At 43.7% G+C, this 25,415-nt stretch overlaps 2 protein-coding genes across 4 annotated transcripts in view; one reads left to right on the top strand and one right to left on the bottom strand.

Moving 5' to 3' along the window:
* The window catches only part of LOC131928451 (vacuolar protein sorting-associated protein 16 homolog), a 40,777-nt gene extending 29,539 nt beyond the window's left edge, over positions 1-11,238 (top strand). Inside the window, exons 19-23 of the mRNA XM_059284507.1 lie at positions 786-863; positions 5,489-5,658; positions 7,890-7,986; positions 8,451-8,554; positions 9,965-11,238. Coding sequence (XP_059140490.1) covers positions 786-863; positions 5,489-5,658; positions 7,890-7,986; positions 8,451-8,554; positions 9,965-10,109 — 594 coding nt within the window. The 3' untranslated portion in view covers positions 10,110-11,238. The remainder of the gene's footprint in view (positions 1-785; positions 864-5,488; positions 5,659-7,889; positions 7,987-8,450; positions 8,555-9,964) is intronic.
* Positions 11,239-12,217: 979 nt separating this feature from the next.
* The window catches only part of LOC131928450 (ETS translocation variant 1), a 59,511-nt gene continuing 46,313 nt past the window's right edge, over positions 12,218-25,415 (bottom strand). For all 3 annotated transcript variants that reach the window (XM_059284504.1, XM_059284503.1, XM_059284505.1), the window contains 4 exons: positions 25,258-25,323; positions 24,651-24,737; positions 13,322-13,518; positions 12,218-12,690 (listed from right to left, as the gene is read on the bottom strand). In XM_059284504.1, the coding sequence (XP_059140487.1) occupies positions 12,235-12,690; positions 13,322-13,518; positions 24,651-24,737; positions 25,258-25,323 (806 nt within the window). In that variant the 3' untranslated portion in view covers positions 12,218-12,234. The remainder of the gene's footprint in view (positions 12,691-13,321; positions 13,519-24,650; positions 24,738-25,257; positions 25,324-25,415) is intronic.

Genomic DNA, 25,415 nt, shown 5'->3' with positions numbered 1-25,415 from the left:
GGAGTTATCATTTAGAGGTCAGTAGGTCAACTGTTAGGTCATCAGGAGCTATCATTTAGAGGTCAGTAGGTCATCAGGAGTTATCATTTAGAGGTCAGTAGGTCATCAGGAGCTATCACTTAGAGGTCAGTAGGTCATCAGGAGCTATCACTTAGAGGTCAGTAGGTCATCAGGAGCTATCACTTAGAGGTCAGTAGGTCATCAGGAGCTATCACTTAGAGGTCAGTAGGTCATCAGGAGCTATCATTTAGAGGTCAGTAGGTCAACTGTAAGGTCATCAGGAGCAATCATTTAGAGGTCAGTAGGTCAACTGTAAGGTCATCAGGAGCAATCATTTAGAGGTCAGTAGGTCATCAGGACCTATCATTTAGAGGTCAGTAGGTCATCAGGAGCTATCACTTAGAGGTCAGTAGGTCAACTGTAAGGTCATCAGGAGCAATCATTTAGAGGTCAGTAGGTCATCAGGAGCTATCACTTAGAGGTCAGTAGGTTATCAGGCGCTATCATTTAGAGGTCAGTAGGTCATCAGGAGCAATCATTTAGAGGTCAGTAGGTCATCAGGAGTTATCATTTAGAGGATTGAGGGAATGTGTTAAGCTAAGAAAGTCCTAATTGTTGATCCTGTCAGTGTATACCTGTATGTTGATCCATTTGATGACAACTAAAACTAGATAACTACAACTAATTAAAACTTGATAATTACCACTAAATCTAATTAAAATTTGATAATTTGAATTGAAACTAAGAAAAACTTGATGATTTGAACCCAAACCCATGATCCCCAGCATGTGGAAGAGAGAGCCAAGCTGCTGGAAGATGCAACCAACTGTTTCTACAGGTGTAAAAATGACTTCGCTGCTAAGGTAAGTTTGGGTCAAGCTTTGGGTCAGGCTTTGAGTCAGGTGGTCAGGCTTTAGTTTTTCATATTTAGCAAATAGTTATAACTCAAAGAGTTTAGCTTTAAAACAAATAAAAAATGGTCAAAATTTACTTTTTGTTGCTATGGTGATGATGTCCATCTTTGATTTATTTATTTTTTGGTCACCCGTCCATGCCTTTAATACAAAAATGGACAAAAAATCCAAACGTGCTAGAAACCCTGTATGTAAAAAAAAAAAACAAGATTTTGGTGATTTTTTTCTGTGCATATCTCCTTAAATAATAATCATCTAACCAACTTTTGTAATCAACTGACCAAACACATGAAGTATGAACTGACCAGACACATGAAGTATGAACTGACCAGACACATGAAGTATGAACTGACCAGACAAGTGAAGTATGAACTGACCAGACACGTGAAGTATGAACTGACCAGACACATGAAGTATGAAATGACCAGACACGTAAAGTATGAACTGTCCAGACACGTGAAGTATGAACTGTCCAGACACATGAAGTATGAACTGACCAGACACATGAAGTATGAACACACGTGAAGTATGAACTGTCCAGACACGTGAAGTATGAACTGTCCAGACACATGAAGTATGAACTGACCAGACACATGAAGTATGAACTGACCAGATACATGAAATATGAACTGACCAGACACATGAAGTATGAACTGACCAGACACGTGAAGTATTAACTGACCAGACACGTGAAGTATGAACTGACCAGACACATGAAGTATGAACTGACCAGCTGACCAGACACGTGAAGTATGAACTGACCAGACACATGAAGTATGAACTGACCAGCTGACCAGACACATGAAGTATGAACTGACCAGACACATGAAGTATGAACTGACCAGACGCATGAAGGATGAACTGACCAGACACGTGAAGTATGAACTGACCAGCTGACCAGACACATGAAGTATGAAATGACCAGACACATGAAGTATGAACTGACCAGACATGTGAAGTATGAACTGACCAGACACATGAAGTATGAACTGACCAGACACATGAAGTATGAACTGACCAGACACATGAAGTATGAACTGACCAGACACATGAAGTATGAACTGACCAGACACATGAAGTATGAACTGACCAGACAAGTAAAGTATGAACTGACCAGACACATGAAGTATGAACTGACCAGACACATGAAGTATGAACTGACCAGCTGAACAGACACATGAAGTATGAACTGACATGACCCATGAAGTATGGACTGACCAGACGCATGAAGTATGAACTGACCAGACACATGAAGTATGAACTGACCAGACACATGAAGTATGAACTGACCAGACACATGAAGTATGAACTGACCAGACACATGAAGTATGAACTGACCAGACAAGTGAAGTATGAACTGACCAGACACGTGAAGTATGAACTGACCAGACACATGAAGTATGAACTGACCAGCTAACCAGACACATGAAGTATGAACTGACCAGACACGTGAAGTATGAACTGACCAGACACATGAAGTATGAACTGACCAGACACATGAAGTATGAACTGACCAGACACATGAAGTATGAATCAACCAGACACATGAAGTATGAACTGACCAGACACATGAAGTATGAACTGACCAGACACATGAAGTATGAACTGACCAGACTCATGAAGTATGAACTGACCAGACAAGTGAAGTATGAACTGACCAGACACGTGAAGTATGAACTGACCAGACACATGAAGTATGAACTGACCAGACATGTGAAGTATGAACTGACCAGACACGTGAAGTATGAACTGACCAGACACGTGAAGTATGAACTGACCTGACACATGAAGTATGAACTGACCAGACACATGAAGTATGAACTGACCTGACACATGAAGTATGAACTGACCAGACACATGAAGTATGAACTGACCAGCTGACCAGACACATGAAGTATGAACTGACATGACGCATGAAATATGAACTGACCAGATGCATGAAGTATGAACTGACCAGCTGACCAGACACATGAAGTATGAACTGACCAGACACATGAAGTATGAACTGACCAGACACATGAAGCATGAACTGACCAGACACATGAAGTATGAACTGACCAGACACATGAAGTACAAACTGACCAGACACATGTAGTATGAACTGACCAGACACATGAAGTATGAACTGACCAGACACATGAAGTATGAACTGACCACACACATGAAGTATGAACTGACCAGACACATGAAGTATGAACTGACCAGACACATGAAGTATGAACTGACCAGACACATGAAGTATGAACTGACCAGATTCATGAAGTATGAACTGACCAGACACATGAAGTATGAACTGACCTGACACATGAAGTATGAACTGACCAGCTGACCAGACACATGAAGTATGAACTGACCAGACACATGAAGTATGAACTGACCAGACACATGAAGCATGAACTGACCAGACACATGAAGTATGAACTGACCAGACACATGAAGTACAAACTGACCAGACACATGAAGTATGAACTGACCAGACACATGAAGTATGAACTGACCAGACACATGAAGTATGAACTGACCAGACACATGAAGTATGAACTGACCAGACACATGAAGTATGAACTGACCTGACACATGAAGTATGATGAACTGACCAGACACATGAAGTATGAACTGTCCAGACACATGAAGTATGAACTGACCAGACACATGAAGTATGAACTGACCAGCTGACCAGACACATGAAGTATGAACTGACATGACGCATGAAGTATGAACTGACCAGATGCATGAAGTATGAACTGACCAGCTGACCAGACACATGAAGTATGAACTGACCAGACACATGAAGTATGAACTGACCAGACACATGAAGCATGAACTGACCAGACACATGAAGTATGAACTGACCAGACACATGAAGTACAAACTGACCAGACACATGTAGTATGAAATGACCAGACACATGAAGTATGAACTGACCAGACACATGAAGTATGAACTGACCAGACACATGAAGTATGAACTGACCAGACACATGAAGTATGAACTGACCAGACACATGAAGTATGAACTGACCAGATTCATGAAGTATGAACTGACCAGACACATGAAGTATGAACTGACCTGACACATGAAGTATGAACTGACCAGCTGACCAGACACATGAAGTATGAACTGACCAGACACATGAAGTATGAACTGACCAGACACATGAAGCATGAACTGACCAGACACATGAAGTATGAACTGACCAGACACATGAAGTACAAACTGACCAGACACATGAAGTATGAACTGACCAGACACATGAAGTATGAACTGACCAGACACATGAAGTATGAACTGACCAGACACATGAAGTATGAACTGACCAGACACATGAAGTATGAACTGACCTGACACATGAAGTATGATGAACTGACCAGACACATGAAGTATGAACTGACCAGACACATGAAGTATGAACTGACCAGACACATGAAGTATGAGCTGACCAGACACATGAAGTATGAACTGACATGACGCATGAAGTATGAACTGACCAGATGCATGAAGTATGAACTGACCAGCTGACCAGACACATGAAGTATGAACTGACCAGACACATGAAGTATGAACTGACCAGACACATGAAGCATGAACTGACCAGACACATGAAGTATGAACTGACCAGACACATGAAGTACAAACTGACCAGACACATTTAGTATGAACTGACCAGACACATGAAGTATGAACTGACCAGACACATGAAGTATGAACTGACCAGACACATGAAGTATGAACTGACCAGACACATGAAGTATGAACTGACCAGACACATGAATTATGAACTGACCAGATTCATGAAGTATGAACTGACCAGACACATGAAGTATGAACTGACCTGACACATAAAGTATGAACTGACCAGCTGACCAGACACATGAAGTATGAACTGACCAGACACATGAAGTATGAACTGACCAGACACATGAAGCATGAACTGACCAGACACATGAAGTATGAACTGACCAGACACATGAATTACAAACTGACCAGACACATGAAGTATGAACTGACCAGACACATGAAGTATGAACTGACCAGACACATGAAGTATGAACTGACCAGACACATGAAGTATGAACTGACCAGACACATGAAGTATGAACTGACCAGACACATGAAGTATGAACTGACCTGACACATGAAGTATGAACTGACCAGACACATGAAGTATGAACTGACCAGACACATGAAGTACAAACTGACCAGACACATGAAGTATGAACTGACTAGACACATGAAGTATGAACTGACCAGACACATGAAGTATGAACTGACCAGACACATGAAGTATGAACTGACCAGACACGTGAAGTATGAACTGACCAGACACATGAAGTATGAACTGACCAGACACATGAAGTACGAACTGACCAGACACATGAAGTACAAATTGACCAGACACACGAAGTATGAACTGACCAGACACATGAAGTATGATGAACTGACCAGACACATGAAGTACAAACTGACCAGACACATGAAGTATGAACTGACCAGACACATGAAGTATGATGAACTGACCAGACACATGAAGTATGAACTGACCAGACCATGAAGTATGAACCAACCACTTCCAGCAAACAGAGGACCAGATCAAGCTCCTGCGCCTACAGAGAAAGATTGAGGACGAGACAGGTCACTCGTATGCTGACCTCTCCCTACAACAGACCATCCACAATTTAATCCTCAATGGCAACGCTCAGTATGTGGATAAGCTACGCAAAGAATTCAAAGTCCCAGACAGAAGGTAAGCTCTGAGTTCAAGTCCTAGACAGAAGGTAAGCTCTGAGTTCAAGTCCCAGACAGAAGGTAAGCTCTGAGTTCAAGTCACAGACAGAAGGTAAGCTCTGAGTTCAAGTCCCAGACAGAAGGTAAGCTCTGAGTTCAAGTCCCAGACAGAAGGTAAGCTCTGAGTTCAAGTCCTAGACAGAAGGTAAGCTTTGAGTTCAAGTCCCAGACAGAAGGTAAGCTCTGAGTTCAAGTCACAGACAGAAGGTAAGCTCTGAGTTCAAGTCCCAGACAGAAGGTAAGCTCTGAGTTCAAGTCCCAGACAGAAGGTAAGCTCTGAGTTCAAGTCCTAGACAGAAGGTAAGCTCTGAGTTCAAGTCACAGACAGAAGGTAAGCTCTGAGTTCAAGTCACAGACAGAAGGTAAGCTCTGAGTTCAAGTCACAGACAGAAGGTAAGCTCTGAGTTCAAGTCACAGACAGAAGGTAAGCTCTGAGTTCAAGTCACAGACAGAAGGTAAGCTCTGAGTTCAAGTCCCAGACAGAAGGTAAGCTCTGAGTTCAAGTCCCAGACAGAAGGTAAGCTCTGAGTTCAAGTCACAGACAGAAGGTAAGCTCTGAGTTCAAGTCACAGACAGAAGGTAAGCTCTGAGTTCAAGTCACAGACAGAAGGTAAGCTCTGAGTTCAAGTCACAGACAGAAGGTAAGCTCTGAGTTCAAGTCACAGACAGTAGGTAAGCTCTGAGTTCAAGTCACAGACAGAAGGTAAGCTCTGAGTTCAAGTCACAGACACAAGGTAAGCTCTGAGTTCAAGTCACAGACAGAAGGTAAGCTCTGAGTTCAAGTCCCAGACAGAAGGTAAGCTCTGAGTTCAAGTCCCAGACAGAAGGTAAGCTCTGAGTTCAAGTCACAGACAGAAGGTAAGCTCTGAGTTCAAGTCACAGACAGAAGGTAAGCTCTGAGTTCAAGTCACAGACAGAAGGTAAGCTCTGAGTTCAAGTCACAGACAGAAGGTAAGCTCTGAGTTCAAGTCACAGACAGTAGGTAAGCTCTGAGTTCAAGTCACAGACAGAAGGTAAGCTCTGAGTTCAAGTCACAGACAGAAGGTAAGCTCTGAGTTCAAGTCACAGACAGAAGGTAAGCTCTGAGTTCAAGTCACAGACACAAGGTAAGCTCTGAGTTCAAGTCACAGACAGAAGGTAAGCTCTGAGTTCAAGTCACAGACAGAAGGTAAGCTCTGAGTTCAAGTCTCAGACATAAGATAAGCTCTGAGTTCAAGTCACAGACAGAAGGTAAGCTCTGAGTTCAAGTCACAGACAGAAGGTAAGCTCTGAGTTCAAGTCACAGACAGAAGGTAAGCTCTGAGTTCAAGTCACAGACAGAAGGTAAGCTCTGAGTTCAAGTCACAGACAGAAGGTAAGCTCTGAGTTCAAGTCACAGACAGAAGGTAAGCTCTGAGTTCAAGTCACAGACAGAAGGTAAGCTCTGAGTTCAAGTCACAGACAGAAGGTAAGCTCTGAGTTCAAATTTTACACACAAGTTGAGCTCCATGTCCCCATGTAGTTGCTTAGTTTAAGACCATTGAGTTAGTAAAGAACCCTTTCAAAATTGACATTCCATGGGTAAAGTAGAGTTGACCTGTTTTAGGGATCTTGGCATATGAAGACTAGGTATGTCTGTTTTATGTTTAGGTGTTGATGCAAATCATGATGTGAGTCACACTTTAGTAGTCATTGTCCCAACATCATTTCAACATCATTCTATCATCATTCCATGATCATTCCAACATCATTCTATCATCATTCCAACATCATTCTATCATCATTCCAACATCATTCTATCATCATTCTATCATCATTCCAACATCATTCCATCATCATTCCATCATCATTCCAACATCATTCCAACATCATTCCAACATCATTCTATCATCATTCCAACATCATTCCAACATCATTCTATCATCATTCCAACATCATTCCAACATCATTCTATCATCATTCCAACATCATTCCAACATCATTCTATCATCATTCCAACATCATTCCAACATCATTCTATCATCATTCCAACATCATTCCAACATCATTCTATCATCATTCCAACATCATTCTATCATCATTCTATCATCATTCCAACATCATTCTATCATCATTCCAACATCATTCTATCATCATTCCAACATCATTCTATCATCATTCCATCATCATTCCATGATCATTGCATCATCATTCCATCATCATTCCATCCAGGTTCTGGATATTGAAAATGAATGCTCTGGCAGAAATTAATGATTGGGTGGAGATTGACAAAATGTCTCGGACTAAAAAAGCTCCTGTTAGCATGGAGGTAAGGTTATCTATTTATAGGTTTGTTGGTAAGGTCATCTATTTATAGGTTTAGTGGTAAGGTAATCTATTTATATCTTTGGTGGTAAGGTCATCTATTTATAAGTTTGGTGGTAAGGTCATCTATTTATAAGTTTGGTGGTAAGGTCATCTATTTATAGGTTTAGTGGTAAGGTAACCTATTTATATCTTTAATGGTAAGGTAATCTATTTATAGGTTTGGTGATGCATTTCTAATGTTATGTCGTTACACCTTGTATCAATGGGTAGTGTAAGGAGGTTAGACCAGCTTACATAGATTGTGTAAGGAGGTTAGACCAGCTTACATAGATTGTGTAAGGAGGTTAGACCAGCTTACATAGATTGTGTAAGGAGGTTAGACCAGCTTACATAGATTGTGTAAGGAAGTTAGACCAGCTTACATAGATTGTGCAAGTTTGTATGCTAGCAACCTTTCTCTTGCAGATGTTTGTGCAAGTTTGTATGAAGAAAGGAAACAGAACTGAAGCGGAGAAATATTTGAGCCGGGTTCCTCCTGAGTTGAAGGTCAAGTGTCTCATACTAGTTGGGTAGGTCGACCTTTTTTTTTGCTTTTAGTTTTTGTGATTTTAGTGTGTCCAGAATACAAATCTTCTAAATTTACATTGCAATTGTTGATGTTGTATGCTGACTGATGTTCGCTGTGCTGACTCTAATGTTCCCTGTGCTGACTTTAATGTTCCCTGTGCTGAATCTAATGTTCCCTGTGCTGACTCTGATGTTCCCTGTGCTGACTCTGATGTTCCCTGTGCTGACTCTAATGTTCCCTGACTCTAATGTTCCCTGACTCTAATGTTCCCTGTGCTGAATCTAATGTTCCCTGTGCTGAATCTAATGTTCCCTGTGCTGACTCTGATGTTCCCTGTGCTGACTCTAATGTTCCCTGTGCTGAATCTAATGTTCCCTGTGCTGACTCTAATGTTCCCTGACTCTGATGTTCCCTGTGCTGACTCTGATGTTCCTTTTGCTGACTCTAATGTTCCATGTGCTAACTATAATGTTCCCTGACTCTAATGTTCCCTGTGCTGACTCTAATGTTCCCTGACTCTAATGTTCCCTGACTCTAATGTTCTCTGTGCTGACTCTAATGTTCCCTGTGCTGACTTTAATGTTCCCTGTGCTGACTCTGATGTTCCCTGTGCTGACTCTGATGTTCCCTGTGCTGACTCTAATGTTCCCTGACTCTAATGTTCCCTGTGCTGACTCTAATGTTTCCTGTGCTGACTCTAATGTTCCCTGACTTTAATGTTCCTTGTGCTGACTCTAATGTTCCCCGTGCTGACTCTGATGTTCCTTTTGCTGACTCTAATGTTCCTTGTGCTAACTCTAATGTTCCTTGAGCTGACTCTGATGTTCCCTATGCTGACTCTAATGTTCCCTGTGCTGACTCTAATGTTCCCTGACTCTAATGTTCCCTGTGCTGACTCTATGTTCCCTGTGCTGACTCTAATGTTCCCTGACTCTGATGTTCCCTAGGCTGACTCTGATGTTCCCTCTGCAGACTCTGATGTTCCCTGATGCTGATGTTCCCTGTGCTGACTCTAATGTTCCCTGTTCTGACTCTAATGTTCCCTGACTCTAATGTTCCCTAGGCAGACTCTAATGTTCCCTGTGCTGACTCTGATGTTCCCTGATGCTGATGTTCCCTGTGCTGACTCTAATACCCAGTGCTGACTCTAATGTTCCCTGACTCTAATGTTCCCTGACTCTAATATTCCCGGTGCTTACTCTAATGTTCCCTGTGCTGACTCTAATGTTCCCTGAATCTAATGTTCCCTGTTATGACTCTGATGTTCCCTGTTCTGACTCTAATGTTCCCTGACTCTAATGTTCCCTGACTCTGATGTTCCCTGTGCTAACTCTAATGTTCCCTGTGTTGACTCTGATGTTCCCTGTGCTGACTCTGATGTTCCCTGACTCTAATGTTCCCTGTGTTGCAGGTATTACAAGAAGGCCGCTGAGGTGGCCATTGAGAACAAGAGCGAGGACGACTTTGATTACGTCATCTCAAGACTCGGCTCCGCAGACAGACAGGTGGCGGAGCAGGTCCGATCTATGAGGGGTCAACTGGGTGCCAGGAAATGAGGGGTCAACTGGGTGCCAGGAAATGAGGGGTCAACTGGGTGCTAGGGAATGAGGGGTCAACTGGGTGCCAGGAAATTAGGGGTCAACTGGGTGCTAGGCAATGAGAGGTCAACTGGGTGCCAGGGAATGAGAGGTCAACTGGGTGCCAGGAAATGAGAGGTCAACTGGGTGCCAGGAAATGAGGGTCAACTGGGTGCTAGGCAATGAGAGGTCAACTGGGTCCTAGGGAATGAGAGGTCAACTGGGTGCCAGGGAATGAGAGGTCAACTGGGTCCTAGGGAATGAGAGGTCAACTGGGTGCGAGGGAATGAGGGGTCAACTGGGTGCTAGGGAATAAACCGTTCATTGAAGTTTTTAAACCTAACCCAAATCTGTTACTTGACCTGATGAGACATGTGGTATAGCTGTGGTTTCACACAGTCACCAACACACACACACACACACATGTGGTATAGCTGTGGTTTCACACAGTCACCAACACACACACACACACACATGTGGTATATCTGTAGTCTCACACAGTCACCAACACACACACACACACACATGACAAATGTTAATAAATGTTGTGGCTGTCACATGTGACAAAAAAAATGGTTGCACATTTGTGCGTAACGGGATCAAAACTTGCTGCAATCCGTGGCTTCACTGTTGGGCTGTGGGGTCTGGTTGTAGCTGTGGGGAGGGGGTTGGGTGGGGTTGTAACCAGGCTTATAATGTTTAGCCAGCCATTTGTGTTGACTGATACATATGTCTGGACTGGACATTTCCTCATGGACATTTCTTTATGGACATCTCATAGCTAAATTTGATGTATGTATAAAATGTGATAAACACTTATTTGATGAATTGTTTTTGCTGTAAGTAAATGCTTTGAAATGTGCTTGAATTCTGTCCGATTTGTACTGTCCATTGCTTGTGTACTATTTGTACTGTCCATTGCTTGTGTACTATTGTTATTGGAGCATTGGCCTGGGTCAATGTCCCTTGTCTTTCTATTTCCGCCCTCGATCACACATTTCAAATTGCCAATCTAGAGGTGTATGTATAGCTGACAATTCACACGTTTATATTAAATTTTGTTGTCATATTTGTGACAGATGTAATATGTTGATGAGGACGATGAAGAACTGACACACAGAAAAATGTTGTTTTAATTTTTTATTGATTTTTTTGTTTTTGTTTTGGTAAAAGTCACAAGAATAGAATGTTGGAGATCTTGAAACGAACATCAACTTGTCCATGTTTGCCTCCCTGACCGAGTTACCGTTCGTTACACAGTGCAAGGAAATTATTTACAAATTTATCTGAAGTCGGTGCTCATTTTATAGATTTTTTTTAAACAGTCGTGCTATTAGAGAATAAATTATTTGACCATCAGAACAGTCAACGTCACAAGCCACACTCAATGTGTCAGTACAAAGTACACGTCAAAACACATGACGTCAACGTAAATCTTGCAATGTGTCAGTTATAGCGGGCCAACTCAGACGTAGTAAAATCATTGACGTCTGCTGGAGTTGATCGACTTGTCCTGTTGGAGTCAACAGGTATGGCACTATCTGGGGCGGGGCGGTACCTCGCCTGTAAACCCTGGCTCAACCCGGCATTGATTAGGTAGGCGTGGCACATTTCCATGTGATTAGCTGGCTCAAATATGGCGGCCTTGTAAACACACCCTTACATGTCCTATACACACTTCTCCGTGTCCTACTAGTAAACACACCCTTACATGTCCTAAACACACCTCTCCGTGTCCTACTAGTAAACGCGCCCCTCATTGTACGGGCCATCACTGTACATCCATGCCCTACGAGTAACACTCCTCCATGTCTTAAGTTACACCCCAATGTCCTACACACACCCCCATGTCCTACACACCCCATGTCCTACACACCCCATGTCCTACACACACCCCGTGTCCTACACACCCCATGTCCTACACACCCCATGTCCTACACACCCCATGTCCTACACACCCAATGTCCTACACACACCCCATGTCCTACACACCCCATGTCCTACACACCCAATGTCCTACACACACCCCATGTCCTACACCCAAAGCCCTACACACCCCATGTCCTACACACACTCTAATGTCCTACACACACCCCATGTCCTACTAGTAAACGCATCCCTCCATGTACGGGCCGGCCCCGTACATCCTGTGAAACTCCTGCACGTACTGAAGGCGGTGTTGTTCTGCCGATACAGGCCCGTGGGGGTGGGGTGCTGGGGCGCCGTTCATGTTAAAAGCACCCCTCATTGGGGAGGAAGTCATGTGGTGGTGACCGGAGGGGGGTGATGACGTCAAGGCCAGGGGCTGACCCTCCATGGGCTGTGGGGGTGCCTTGAAGAAGTCGTCCTTGGGGGCGCCGTCCGCCTTGAGCAGGGGGCGGTGGTTGTCGGGGAAGGCCATGGTGAAGAGGGCCTCTGGGTCGCAGACAAACTTGTAGACGTACCGCTCGCCCGCCACCTTCTGCATGATGCCCTTCTCGTAGTAGTAGCGCAGGGAGCGGCTCAGCTTGTCGTAGTTCATGGCGGGACGGTTTTTCTGCATACCCCACCGCCGTGCTACCTGCAACATAGGACGTGGTTAGTACACGCACACAACATTCAACAGGACGTGGTTAGTACACGCACACAACATCAAACACATAGGACGTGGTTAGTACACGCACACAACATTCAACAGGACGTGGTTAGTACACGCACACAACATTCAACAGGACGTGGTTAGTACACGCACACAACATCAAACACATAGGACGTGGTTAGTACACGCACACAACATTCAACAGGACGTGGTTAGTACACGCACACAACATTCAACAGGACGTGGTTAGTACACGCACACAACATTCAACAGGGCGTGGTTAGTACACGCACACAACATCAAACACATAGGACGTGGTTAGTACACGCACACAACATCAAACACATAGGACGTGGTTAGTACACGCACACAACATTCAACAGGACGTGGTTAGTACACGCACACAACATTCAACAGGACGTGGTTAGTACACGCACACAACATCAAACACATAGGACGTGGTTAGTACACGCACACAACATTCAACAGGGCGTGGTTAGTACACGCACACAACATCAAACACATAGGACCGTACACGGCACAGAAAACGAGTTGCGCACGCTGGCCAATGCTGACGTCAGTGCAGGTGTAGTGAATGGAAATGTTGCATTACCTCCTCGGGCTCAATGAGCTTAAACTCCAGCCCCCTGCCCGTCCAGGCGATGAAGGAGGCGTTCGAGGGGTCGTCAAGTAGAGCCACCAGGAACTGCCAGAGCTGCAGGGAGCCGCGCCGTTGGTAGGAGGCGTGGCCCTCACGATGGTACCGCTCCAGGTAGAAGTCGCGGTAAAAGTCAGGCTTGACTTCCAGACCTGGGGATAAGACAGGTGGGCTACAGGTGGGCAATGACAGGTGGGCTACAGGTGGACAATGACAGGTGGGCTACAGGTGGGCAATGACAGGTGGCTGCAGGTGGGCTACAGGTGGATAAACTGACAGGTGGGCTACAGGTGGACAAACTGACAGGTGGCTACAGGTTACGAACTTACAGGTGGATATAACTGTAGAGATAGGTGGTGATTTGTATGTGAAAGTTTTGCCAGAAGCGTAGGCTTTCTATTTGATCAATTATTTCTATCTCTCTACTAGTTTCTCCCCATGCCCCTCTATCCATCCCTCCCCCACCCTCCCACTTCCATGGTCATAACACACAAAAAATGTCCCTAGCTGTTCCATAGATTCCACTTAGACGGCATTAAATCTCTGAATAAATGGTTCACATCTTCACACAACAGGTGGGCGATACCGATATCGTAGCGTCTAGCACCCACATCTTCACACAAAAGGTGGGCGATACCGATATCGTAGCGTCTAGCACCCACATCTTCACACAACAGGTGGGCGATACCGATATCGTAGCGTGTAGCACCCACATCTTCACACAACAGATGGGCGATACCGACCGAAATCGTAGCGTGTAGCACAATAATAGGGCGATACGAATCCTATAAATTAGTAGTCCAGTTAGTTTTGCTACATTTACTACAGATTTGAACTTTAAAAGATCAAGGAAAACAAGCCATTTTTCAATTATTTCAAATTTTACAAATTACGTTCATTTTTTTAAAAAACATTTTCGGTTTGTTTTTTTTAAATTTAAGATGAAAGCCTAAAGCCAGAAATTTTCTTCAGCCAAAATTCAGATCTAATCCCCTGAAAACCAGCTGGTAACAAAATAAAAAATATCTTCGTAGATTTAAATTTTTTTATGAAATGAAAAAAAAATGCAAAATTTATTTTTATGAATTTGAGAGAATCCGAATGACCAGCAAAGGCTAAAAATAGATCCAGGGGCGTGTATCAAATGGTGGCGTTTTTCTGGCCCGCTCCTCACGCGCAACCCCTCAAGGTAATTTGCATAATTATGGTTGAATGTAAAAAATCTGGCAACTGCCGTCTCAAGTTAGTAATAAAGTCGAGGCCAGGCCCGACGGCCGGGCCAAATTATGAGACATATAATTACCGTGTTCCTGCGAGATAAATCTGGCCAGCCCTTCACCCACACGTTTCGCGGGGCTAATGTTACCGACTCGCGCCTCGGTTGCCCTGGCAACGCCACTGTCTCCCGCGTAATAGGGTGTCATTTACTCGCCGGCTTCGCGCCAAAACTCGCCACCAGAGGCGAGACCAAACAAGGGGAGGCGACTAGGGTGTAAAAATTATTGACAGCTCCAGTACGAGTTCTCTGCCCCGGGCTGTCGTTTTTCTACCATTTTTCTCAAGTTTAGGGCCGTAATAAACCTTGACAATTATTATCTCCCTTGATACAACAACCCAATCGAAGAAATAATCACAAGCGATACGTTGCGGGCTGGCCAAGATGCTTATGGCCAGATTTTTAGCACAAAATTTGACAGATGTAGGCAATGTCGCGTTCTGTCACGATTACACCAGCCAGTCACAGTTTATGTTGGGAAAAGTCATAGAAAAAAGCAAAGTTTATGAGAGCAAAAGTCATATAAATAAACCGGGAGTGATCTCCACTAAACTTTCTCGAATATTCTTATATAACACTACGTGGGATGGCAACTCGGGATATAGACAGATTTTTAATTACTTAAACTTTTTAAAATAGAATAGAATCTCGTAGAAAAAAGAATTGCGCACCAAGCGAACGCTAAAACAAAATGTGCATAATAGTGCGGAATATTATTAGTACTTTATAAATTTACATACATTTTTTGAGAAATCGGAAATAGCGTAAATTACTACTCCCGGTCAACGGAAATTACTCAAAATTTGATAGAAGGCACAGAATTAGACATTTTTAAGTGTGAAATTTCATTTATCTATTTGAAAAATTCAAAGTAGAAAAAGTTCCACTTCCGGTTATCGGAAATCGCTCAAAAGTTGATACGTATCTACGATTTTGATATAATACTTATTTATGAAATTTTATCAACCTAGCTGTAACGGTACTCAAGTTATCGTGTTTACAGACGGTAAGATGACAGAAACCCGACCATACGGTAAAATGACAGCATCCTCACCATACGGTTTGAATCAAACCATCTGACATCTGTGATGGGAGATTGGGGGAGGGGAGGTGAGGGGGGCAGATGAGAACGGAGAAGTACCCCCCCCCCCCCCAGCCTATTGATAGGGCCGGAGCCCTGATTGAGCTAGCCGTAGAACGCCCGTGAGCCGGGAAAAAAGCCGGCCCACGAGCACTCCAACGACAGAATGAATTAGATCCCAGTTAAAAACTCGATGAATTTGATCCCAGTTGAAAACTCGATGAATTTGCCCAGATTTCTTGTCGGCTCATTTTCAATTCGATTTTATCGAATACGAAATCGTAATTTAACATAACCAAAATATAATGTCATCCATCCAAGACAATGGTCTCAATGTCTCAAGTTTATTGCAATGGTCTCGATGTCTCAAATTTATTGCAATGGTCTCAATGTCTCAAGTTTATTGCAATGGTCTCGATGTCTAAAGTTTATTGCAATGGTCTCGATGTCTCAAATTTATTGCAATGGTCTCAATGTCTCAAGTTTATTGCAATGGTCTCGATGTCTAAAGTTTATTGCAATGGTCTCGATGTCTCAAGTTTATTGCAATGGTCTCAATGTCTCAAGTTTATTGCAATGGTCTCAATGTCTCAAGTTTATTGCAATGGTCTCAATGTCTCAACTTTATTGCAATGGTCTCAATGTCTCAAGTTTATTGCAATGGTCTCGATGTCTAAAGTTTATTGCAATGGTCTCAATGTCTCATGTTTATTGCAATGGTCTCGATGTCTAAAGTTTATTGCAATGGTCTCAATGTCTCAAGTTTATTGCAATGGTCTCAATGTCTCAAGTTTATTGCAATGGTCTCAATGTCTCAAGTTTATTGCAATGGTCTCAATGTCTCAAGTTGATTGAAATGGTCTCAATGTCTCAAGTTTATTGCAATGGTCTCAATGTCTCAAGTTTATTGCAATGGTCTCAATGTCACAAGTTTATTGCAATGGTCTCAATGTCTCAAGTTTATTGCAATGGTCTCAATGTCTCAAGTTTATTGAGAAGTCTATACGTAGGTCAAAGACTCACCAACAACCACGGTCTCGGCGTGTGTTTTTTGTGTTAGTGTTTGAATGTTACATTTTAAATTAATTAACAACAGCTAATTGGGCAACTAAATGGAACCAGGAAACTACATAAAGAGGCCGGGCAACGTTAGGCAAATAGGCAACATTAGGCACATAGGCAACGTTAGGCAGATAGGCAACGTTAGGCAGATAGGCAACATTAGGCAGATAGGCAACATTAGGCAGATAGGAAACATTAGGCAGATAGGCAACATTAGGCAGATAGGCAACATTAGGCAGATAGGAAACATTAGACAGATAGGAAACATTAGGCAGATAGGAAACATTAGGCAGATAGGCAACATTAGGCAGATAGGCAACGTTAGGAAGTTGGGCAACTTCAGACAGCTAGGCAACATTAGGCAGCCTGGAAACATCAGAAACTGCAATCATTTCTTGCCTTACGTTGCTCATTCTGTCCAAGTTTGCTTTCCACTGAAGGTCAAGGTAACAATAGCTGAATATATTTGACGAGAATCCATGACTTTATATTTCACAAGAATCTCTCCATGACTATTTGACAAGAATCTCTCCATGACTATTTGACAAGAATCTCTCCATGACTCTCTATATGACAAACATCTCTCCATGACTCTCTATATGACAAACATCTCTCCATGACTCTCTATATGACAAACATCTCTCCATGACTCTCTATATGACAAAAATCTCTCCATGACTATTTGACAAGTATCTCTCCATGACTCTCTTTATGACAAGAATCTCTCCATGACTCTCTTTATGACAAAAATCTCTCCATGACTCTCTATATGAGCTGCCGAGACAAGAAGATGTCCCCGAGTTCTCGCCCTTGATGAAGCTCGTCATTGTCTCCCCTGCTGGCCTCATTAGTGTGGAGATTGGGCCCAATCAGGGCAGCTCTAGGGACCCAGCAACTTTTTCTCTCCCGTCTCTCTCTCTCCCTCTCCCTCCTCTCTCTCCCTCCTCTCTCTCTCCCTCCTCTGTCCTCTCTCTCCTCCTCCCTTTCTCCCTCCCCCTCCCTCCTCTATCTCCTCCATCCTCTCCCCCTCCCTCCCTCCTCTCTCTCTCCTCCTCCCTTTCTCCCTCCCCCTCCCTCCTCTATCTCCTCCATCCTCTCCCCCTCCCTCCCTCCTCTCTCTCTCCTCCTCCCTTTCTCCCTCCCCCTCCCTCCTCTATCTCCTCCCTCCTCTCTCCCTCCCTCTCCCTCTCTCTCTCCCCCTCCCTCCTCTGTCCTCTCCCCCTCCCTCCCTCCCCTGCCCTCTCCATCACCGTGTACGTATGACAGACCCAGTGTGGACAAGATGGCGGCCTACACTAACACAAAACCGTCACAGCAAGGTTCCAGAATATTCTAGGGATGACGAAGTCTGTCGAGCGATGCTAACACGAGGGGAGGCTAGTGAGGCAGTATCATGAACCAGGGGAAACAACTGGCCGCCCTAGAGAAGTTTCTAGCAAACCTTTCACCTGACGACCATTCAAGTGGCGCCAGCCCCAGAGAGCTAATTGCTACACCATGTTCCTTCCAGGGCCGAGAATAGACACACTCAGGTCGTATCTTAAAGAAAAAGGTCATGACCTTTCTAGCTAAAAAGGTCAACATCTTGGTGAGTAGGGCGGGTTCATTAAAGTTTCATCGTCAATAGAAACACTTGCAGACGACAGGTAGGTCACGTGACTGGTCCTAGTGGACGCTGGTCATCTCAGGTAGGGCTGGGGGTGAGGAGGGGGGGGTCAGTGGAGTAAAGTGAAGATATTTCTTCACTGGAGGGGGGTCATCGAAGATTTTCCTGACTAGAGGGCTGGGTGGGCAAAAGTGTGTGTGTGTGTGGGGGGGGGTGATGTAAGATATTTCCTGACTGGTGGGAGGGTGTGTGTGTGGGGGGGGGGTCATGTAAGATATTTCCTGACTGGTGTGGGGGGGGGTCATGTAAGATATTTCCTGACTGGTGTGGGGGGGGGGTCATGTAAGATATTTCCTGACTGGTGTGGGGGGGGGTCATGTAAGATATTTCCTGACTGGTGTGGGGGGGGGTCATGTAAGATATTTCCTGACTGGTGTGGGGGGGGGGGTCATGTAAGATATTTCCTGACTGGTGTGGGGGGGGGTCATGTAAGATATTTCCTGACCTTTGTGACAATGTACGTGCCAGAAAAGTTAGTATCGGTATCGTAGCTTGGTAACATCACTCATTGAAATCGATTCTAGAGATAACTTACATTACTGCTATCAATGAAACGGTACTTGATGGTCGTAATCGATTTCAAATACTAGGATTGGGTGCCATTGTCTGTCAATACAGGGCAGGGCATTCAGGCAGGGCATTCAGGCAGGGCATTGAGGCAGGGCACTGAGGCAGGGCACTGAGGCAGGGCACTGAGGCAGGGCACTGAGGCAGGATTTATTAGAAAGAATTCATCATTAAAACTTACTAAATGAATTGATGATGTAGCCAGCAAATTACTTGACGATGTAGCTAGTAAATGACTTGACGATGTAGCCAGTAAATGACTTGATGATGTAGCCAGTAAATGACTTGATGATGTAGCCAGTAAATGACTTGATGATGTAGCCAGTAAATGACTTGACGATGTAGCTAGTAAATGACTTGATGATGTAGCCAGTAAATGACTTGATGATGTAGCCAGTAAATGACTTGATGATGTAGCTAGTAAATGACTTGATGATGTAGCCAGTAAATGACTTGATGATGTAGCCAGTAAATGACTTGATGATGTAGCTAATAAATGACTTGATGATGTAGCTAGTAAATGACTTGATGATGTAGCAAGGAAATGACTCGATGATGTAGCCAGTAAATGACCTGATGATGTAGCCAGTAAATGACCTGATGATGTAGCCAGTAAATGACCTGATGATGTAGCCACTATGACCTTTTGTGTTGGAGATCCCCATCTGACCTTTGACCTATACGGGCCAGTGCTCCCCCCCCCCACTTGAGCCATCATGAGGTCAAGCTGTCCCCAACAGCTGAACACGTGACCCTAATGGCCAACCAGGCACGTGACTGAGCGAGTGACCAGTGTCCACTTGAAAGACAAGTTCATTGACTTGACAGTCGTCTTTTGTCAGTCAGCTGACATCGACAGCGACCAGTGTAGGTTAACAATGTCAGGTTAGTGTTGGGTTAGAGGGACGGGTTAGAGGGGGGGGGGGGGTGTCTGCTCATGTGACCTGTTAATATATGAACGGTTACTAAACACGCATGTAAGCGTGTCTATGTAACTGTTGACCAATACATGTGTGTAAGCGTGTCTATGTAACTGTTGACCAATACATGTGTAAGCGTGTCTATGTAACTGTTGACCAATACATGCGTGTAAGCGTGTGTATGTAACTGTTGACCAATACATGTGTAAGCGTGTCTATGTAACTGTTGACCAATACATGCGTGTAAGCGTGTGTATGTAACTGTTGACCAATACATGTGTGTAAGCGTGTGTATGTAACTGTTGACCAATACATGCGTGTAAGCGTGTGTATGTAACTGTTGACCAATACATGTGTGTAAGCGTGTGTATGTAACTGTTGACCAATACATGTGTAAGCGTGTCTATGTAACTGTTGACCAATACATGCGTGTAAGCGTGTGTATGTAACTGTTGACCAATACATGTGTGTAAGCGTGTGTATGTAACTGTTGACCAATACATGTGTGTAAGCGTGTGTATGTAACTGTTGACCAATACATGTGTAAGCGTGTCTATGTAACTGTTGACCAATACATGCGTGTAAGCGTGTGTATGTAACTGTTGACCAATACATGCGTGTAAGCGTGTCTATGTAACTGTTGACCAATACATGCGTGTAAGCGTGTCTGTGAAACGGTTGAACAAAAACCTGCGTGGACCCTTATCTGTTGCCGATTGGATCGAATGTTGTGTGTGATGGCGGGTCTGTCGTCTGATGAATCAGGTGGGGATAACCCGTCTTCTGCCAGCCCACGTGATCAGGGTGTAAGGTCACGTGCAACACGGAGGGTGACGATACGTCACTGTCACGTCATAGACAATGATTCATATTTGTGTCACGTGATGTGTGCCGCTGCCCGTCTTTACCTGTCCTGCCCTATTGGTGACACAGTGTGTTTATAAAGGGGTGACACAGGGTGTTTATAAAGTGGTGACACAGGGTGTTCATGGGGTGGTGACACAGGGTGTTTATAAAGTGGTGACACAGGGTGTTCATGGAGTGGTGACACAGGGTGTTCATGGAGTGGTGACACAGGGTGTTCATGGAGTGGTGACACAGGGTGTTTATAAAGTGGTGACACAGGGTGTTCATGGAGTGGTGACACAGGGTGTTCATGGAGTGGTGACACAGGGTGTTTATAAAGTGGTGACACAGTGTGTTCATCAAGTTGTGACACAGGGTGTTCATCAAGTGGTGAGACGGGGTGTTCATCAAGTGGTGACACAGGGTCTTCATCAAGTGGTGACACAGGGTCTTCATCAAGTGGTGACACATGGTGTTCATCAAGTGGTGACACAGGGTGTTCATGGAGTGATGATACAGGGTGTTTATAAAGTGGTGACACAGGGTGTTTATAAAATGGTGACACAGGGTGTTTATAAAGTGGTGACACAGTGTGTTCATCAAGTGGTGACACAGGGTGCTCATCAAGTGGTGACGCAGGGTGTTCATTAAGTGGTGACACAGTGTGTTCATCAAGTAGTGACACAGAGTGTTCATCAAGTGGTGACACAGGGTGTTCATCAAGTGGTGACACAGGGTGTTCATCAAGTGGTGACACAGGGTTTTCATGAAGTGGTGACACATGGTGTTCATGGAGTGGTGACACATGGTGTTTATAAAGTGGTGACACAGGGTGTTTATGAAGTGGTCACAAGAGTTTATGAACTGGTGACATAGGGTTTTCATGAAGTGGTGACACTGGGTTCATCAAGCGGTGACACTTGGTTCATGAAGTGGTGATACTGTAGGTTCATAAAGTGGTGACGCTGGGTTCATGAAGTGGTGACGCTGGGTTCATGAAGTGGTGACACTGGGTTCATGAAGTGGTGACACTGGGTTCATGAAGTGGTGACACTAGGTTCATAAAGTGGTGACACTGTGTTCATGAAGTGGTGACACTGCGTTCATGAAGTGGTGACACTGGGTTCATGAAGTGGTGACACTTGGTTCATGAAGTGGTGACGCTGGGTTCATGAAGTGGTGACACTGTGTTCATGAAGTGGTGACACTGCGTTCATGAAGTGGTGACGCTGGGTTCATGAAGTGGTGACACTGGGTTCATGAAGTGGTGACACTGGGTTCATGAAGTGGTGACACTGGGTTCATGAAGTGACCATATAGAGCTGTCTAGAACTAGAATGAAGCGGCACAAAACGAAGTTCTTGGGATGATAAAAAAATGTCATGAGAAATCTTGTGTCTTTTGTTGATTATGTCCCCTGCATTATTGATAATTGTGGAGAGGGGAGACAACCCGATATCCCGCAGTCCCCCCCCCCCCCCCCCCCCCCCCCCCCCGCGCGAGGTGACAGATAAATTACAGCCGAGCACACAGGGGACGTAACAAAACAAAACGCATGCAGGGAGGTAAGGCGTCTTGGTGCTTCTCACATCCACAGTAGGAAAGTTTCGAGCGTGGCCTAATGTCTGTGGCCTAATGTCATGTGGCCTAATGCTATGTGGCCTAGTATCCTGAGGCCAGAAACGATGGGTGACTGTTTAAAAGTTTCTTCCTTGAATTGCCAAATAATTGTGATCAATATTTGAGGAAGCTTTTAAAATGAGTTCTCTGGAATTCGCAAGGGGGATAAGCGTATTGGCTTTCATCAGCTGAATGAACAGTTAGCATAAAAGATTTCACGCACCTATCTAAGTCTACTGCTAGAGCTCAAGATAACGTAGACGATGGGTCTGAGAGTGAAATGATGAAATCTTTGGGTTCAATTCTTGTCCGACCCTGAATTTTGTTAATTAATAAATTTAAGATAAAAACATAGAAGATTTCAGTGATAACCAGGTACAGGTGGGGGGGGGGGGTGTGGTGAGGGAAGAAATGACAAGCATTTAACAGAGTGGCCAGGGGTGTCGATACATGATGACCTCTGGGGTGTATTGTGATCCTTTGACCTCCATGACCTCTCTAAACCCTGACACACATATAATGGCAGCTAACGTCACATATAATGGCAGCTAACGTCACATATAATGGCAGCTAACGTCACATATAATGGCAGCTAACGTCACATATAATGGCAGCTAACGTCACATATAATGGCAGCTAACGTCACATATAATGGCAGCTAACGTCACATATAATGGCAGCTAACGTCACATATAATGGCAGCTAACGTCACATATAATGGCAGCTAACGTCACATATAATGGCAGCTAACGTCACATATAATGGCAGCTAACGTCACATATAATGGCAGCTAACGTCACATATAATGGCAACTAACGTCACATATAATGGCAGCTAACGTCACATATAATGGCAACTAACGTCACATATAATGGCAGCTAACGTCACATATAATGGCAGCTAACGTCACATATAATGGCAGCTAACGTCACATATAATGGCAGCTAACGTCACATATAATGGCAGCTAACGTCACATATAATGGCAGCTAACGTCACATATAATGGCAGCTAACGTCACATATAATGGCAGCTAACGTTTTGTTAAGGGGATGCGCGGCTTTTTTTCACTTCTATTTTTTACAAAAGATCTAAAGCCTTTAGATTACTTTTACCATGTTTGTCACATGAAAGTAAGTATTTAATAGCAAAAAGGGGTTTGAAAACAATTTCGGTTGTTATGGAAACTCCAAATAAAGTCCGCCATTTTGAATGAATTTTTCGGTACTCTTAAAAACGCTAAGGCGTTTATATTTTTGCAACCAAATTTACATTGCTTATATTTAATATTAATATAATATTTATATATTGTCCACCTCTAATAGCGTGTGGTAGACCTAACTCGCCACTAAAAACATCCTACCTGACGGCACGGCACCAAATCCAATAAAACAAATCCTCACGTGACTGCTTCTGTTCATATAACTGGCCTAGTCCAGTCACGTGACTCGTGTTTATATTCATTCAATAAGTTACACAACCTTACGTGTTGTTTATATCTTCATTTGGCTCTGGTTATCATTAGAATTTCCATATAAAGGGGGGGGGGATTCTGTCCAGGGGATTTATGTGCAGTGAGGGGGGGATGTTACCGGTGAGCGGAAAAGACGTCACAGTAAAAAAATACCGAAAAAAAGTCATAGTTTTGCTAGGAAAAAAGTCACAAAAATCTTCTAAGAAATAATTGGATTTCATTGTAAAATTGTGTATATTAAGGTGGGTGTTGTTTTTTTAGTAACATATTTATAAACTTTAAAAGCATTATGGTTCATAATGACACGTAAAAATACTATACGACAATTTTAAACATCATCTCCACTTTTATTTTTACTTATTTAGTTTAATACCCGGTAGAAAAATGTATTCTAAAAGAGTTTCGCATATGTTTTTTTGACGTAGACCTTTAATACCTTGATCAACTTCTGAGTCCGTCCATATTGTGTGTTGTTGACGTTTAGCGTCAATGACAGCCTTTGTACCGTGTCGGCTTTCTGTTTAGATCCTATGCTTTGTTATGTAATGGTTGTGCGGATTGTATTGTCCAAGATAGTGGATTGTATGAATAATGATTGTGGCTTTCTATGGATTATGATTGTGGATCAAATGTGTTAAAGTGTGTATTTGTATAATAGTGACGTCATTTGGTGATCTGTCCAGTGGTGTCACCATCATCTAGTTGTGTCACCAAGACCTGTCTCACCCACTTGCCACACCCCCCCCCGTGGAAATAGTCACGTGACAACCTACCTTTATGTTTGTCACGGAAGTGAGAGATGTAGGCCGAGTCGTCTGGGTAGAAATATCTGACGCTGGGTTCGTAAGGGTAGGACATGACTGAAATAGAGGACATGACTGAAATAGAGGACATGACTGAAATAGAGGACATGACTGAAATAGAGGACATGACTGAATTAGAGGACATGACTGAAATAGAGGACATGAATGAAATAGAGGACATGACTGAAATAGAGGACATGGCTGAAATAGAGGACATGACTGAAATAGAGGACATGACTCAAATAGAGTACATGACTCAAATAGAGGACATGACTGAAATAGAGGACATGACTGAGAGGACATGACTGAAATAGAGGACATGACTGAGAGGACATGACTGAAATAGAGGACATGACTGAAATAGAGGACATGACTGAGAGGACATGCCCGAAATAGAGGACATGACTTATATGAGAGGACATGACTGAAACAGAGGATATGACTGAAATAGAGGACATGAATGAAATAGAGGACATGGCTGAAATAGAGGACATGGTTGAAATAGAATGCATGACTGAAATAGACATGACTGATATGAGAGATGACCAATGAGCAACTACAAGCAGCTTGCACTGACCTTCGTGTGGACTCGGCTGACCACTGGTGTCGTGTCGGGGAAATATGGCGGCAGTTCTCGTTGTTTCTGTGGAGTAGGGGGGGGGGTGGGGGGTTATAAGGTTAGTGGCTGTGGTGGGGGGGGGGGGTGGGGTTATAAGGTTAGTGGCTGTGGTGGGG

Source organism: Physella acuta, unplaced genomic scaffold (genome assembly GCF_028476545.2).
Source record: "Physella acuta isolate Inbredline_101_S28 unplaced genomic scaffold, ASM2847654v3 ptg001504l, whole genome shotgun sequence".
Classification (NCBI taxonomy): Eukaryota; Metazoa; Mollusca; class Gastropoda; family Physidae; genus Physella; species Physella acuta.
This window is presented reverse-complemented; position numbering and strand designations above follow the sequence as displayed.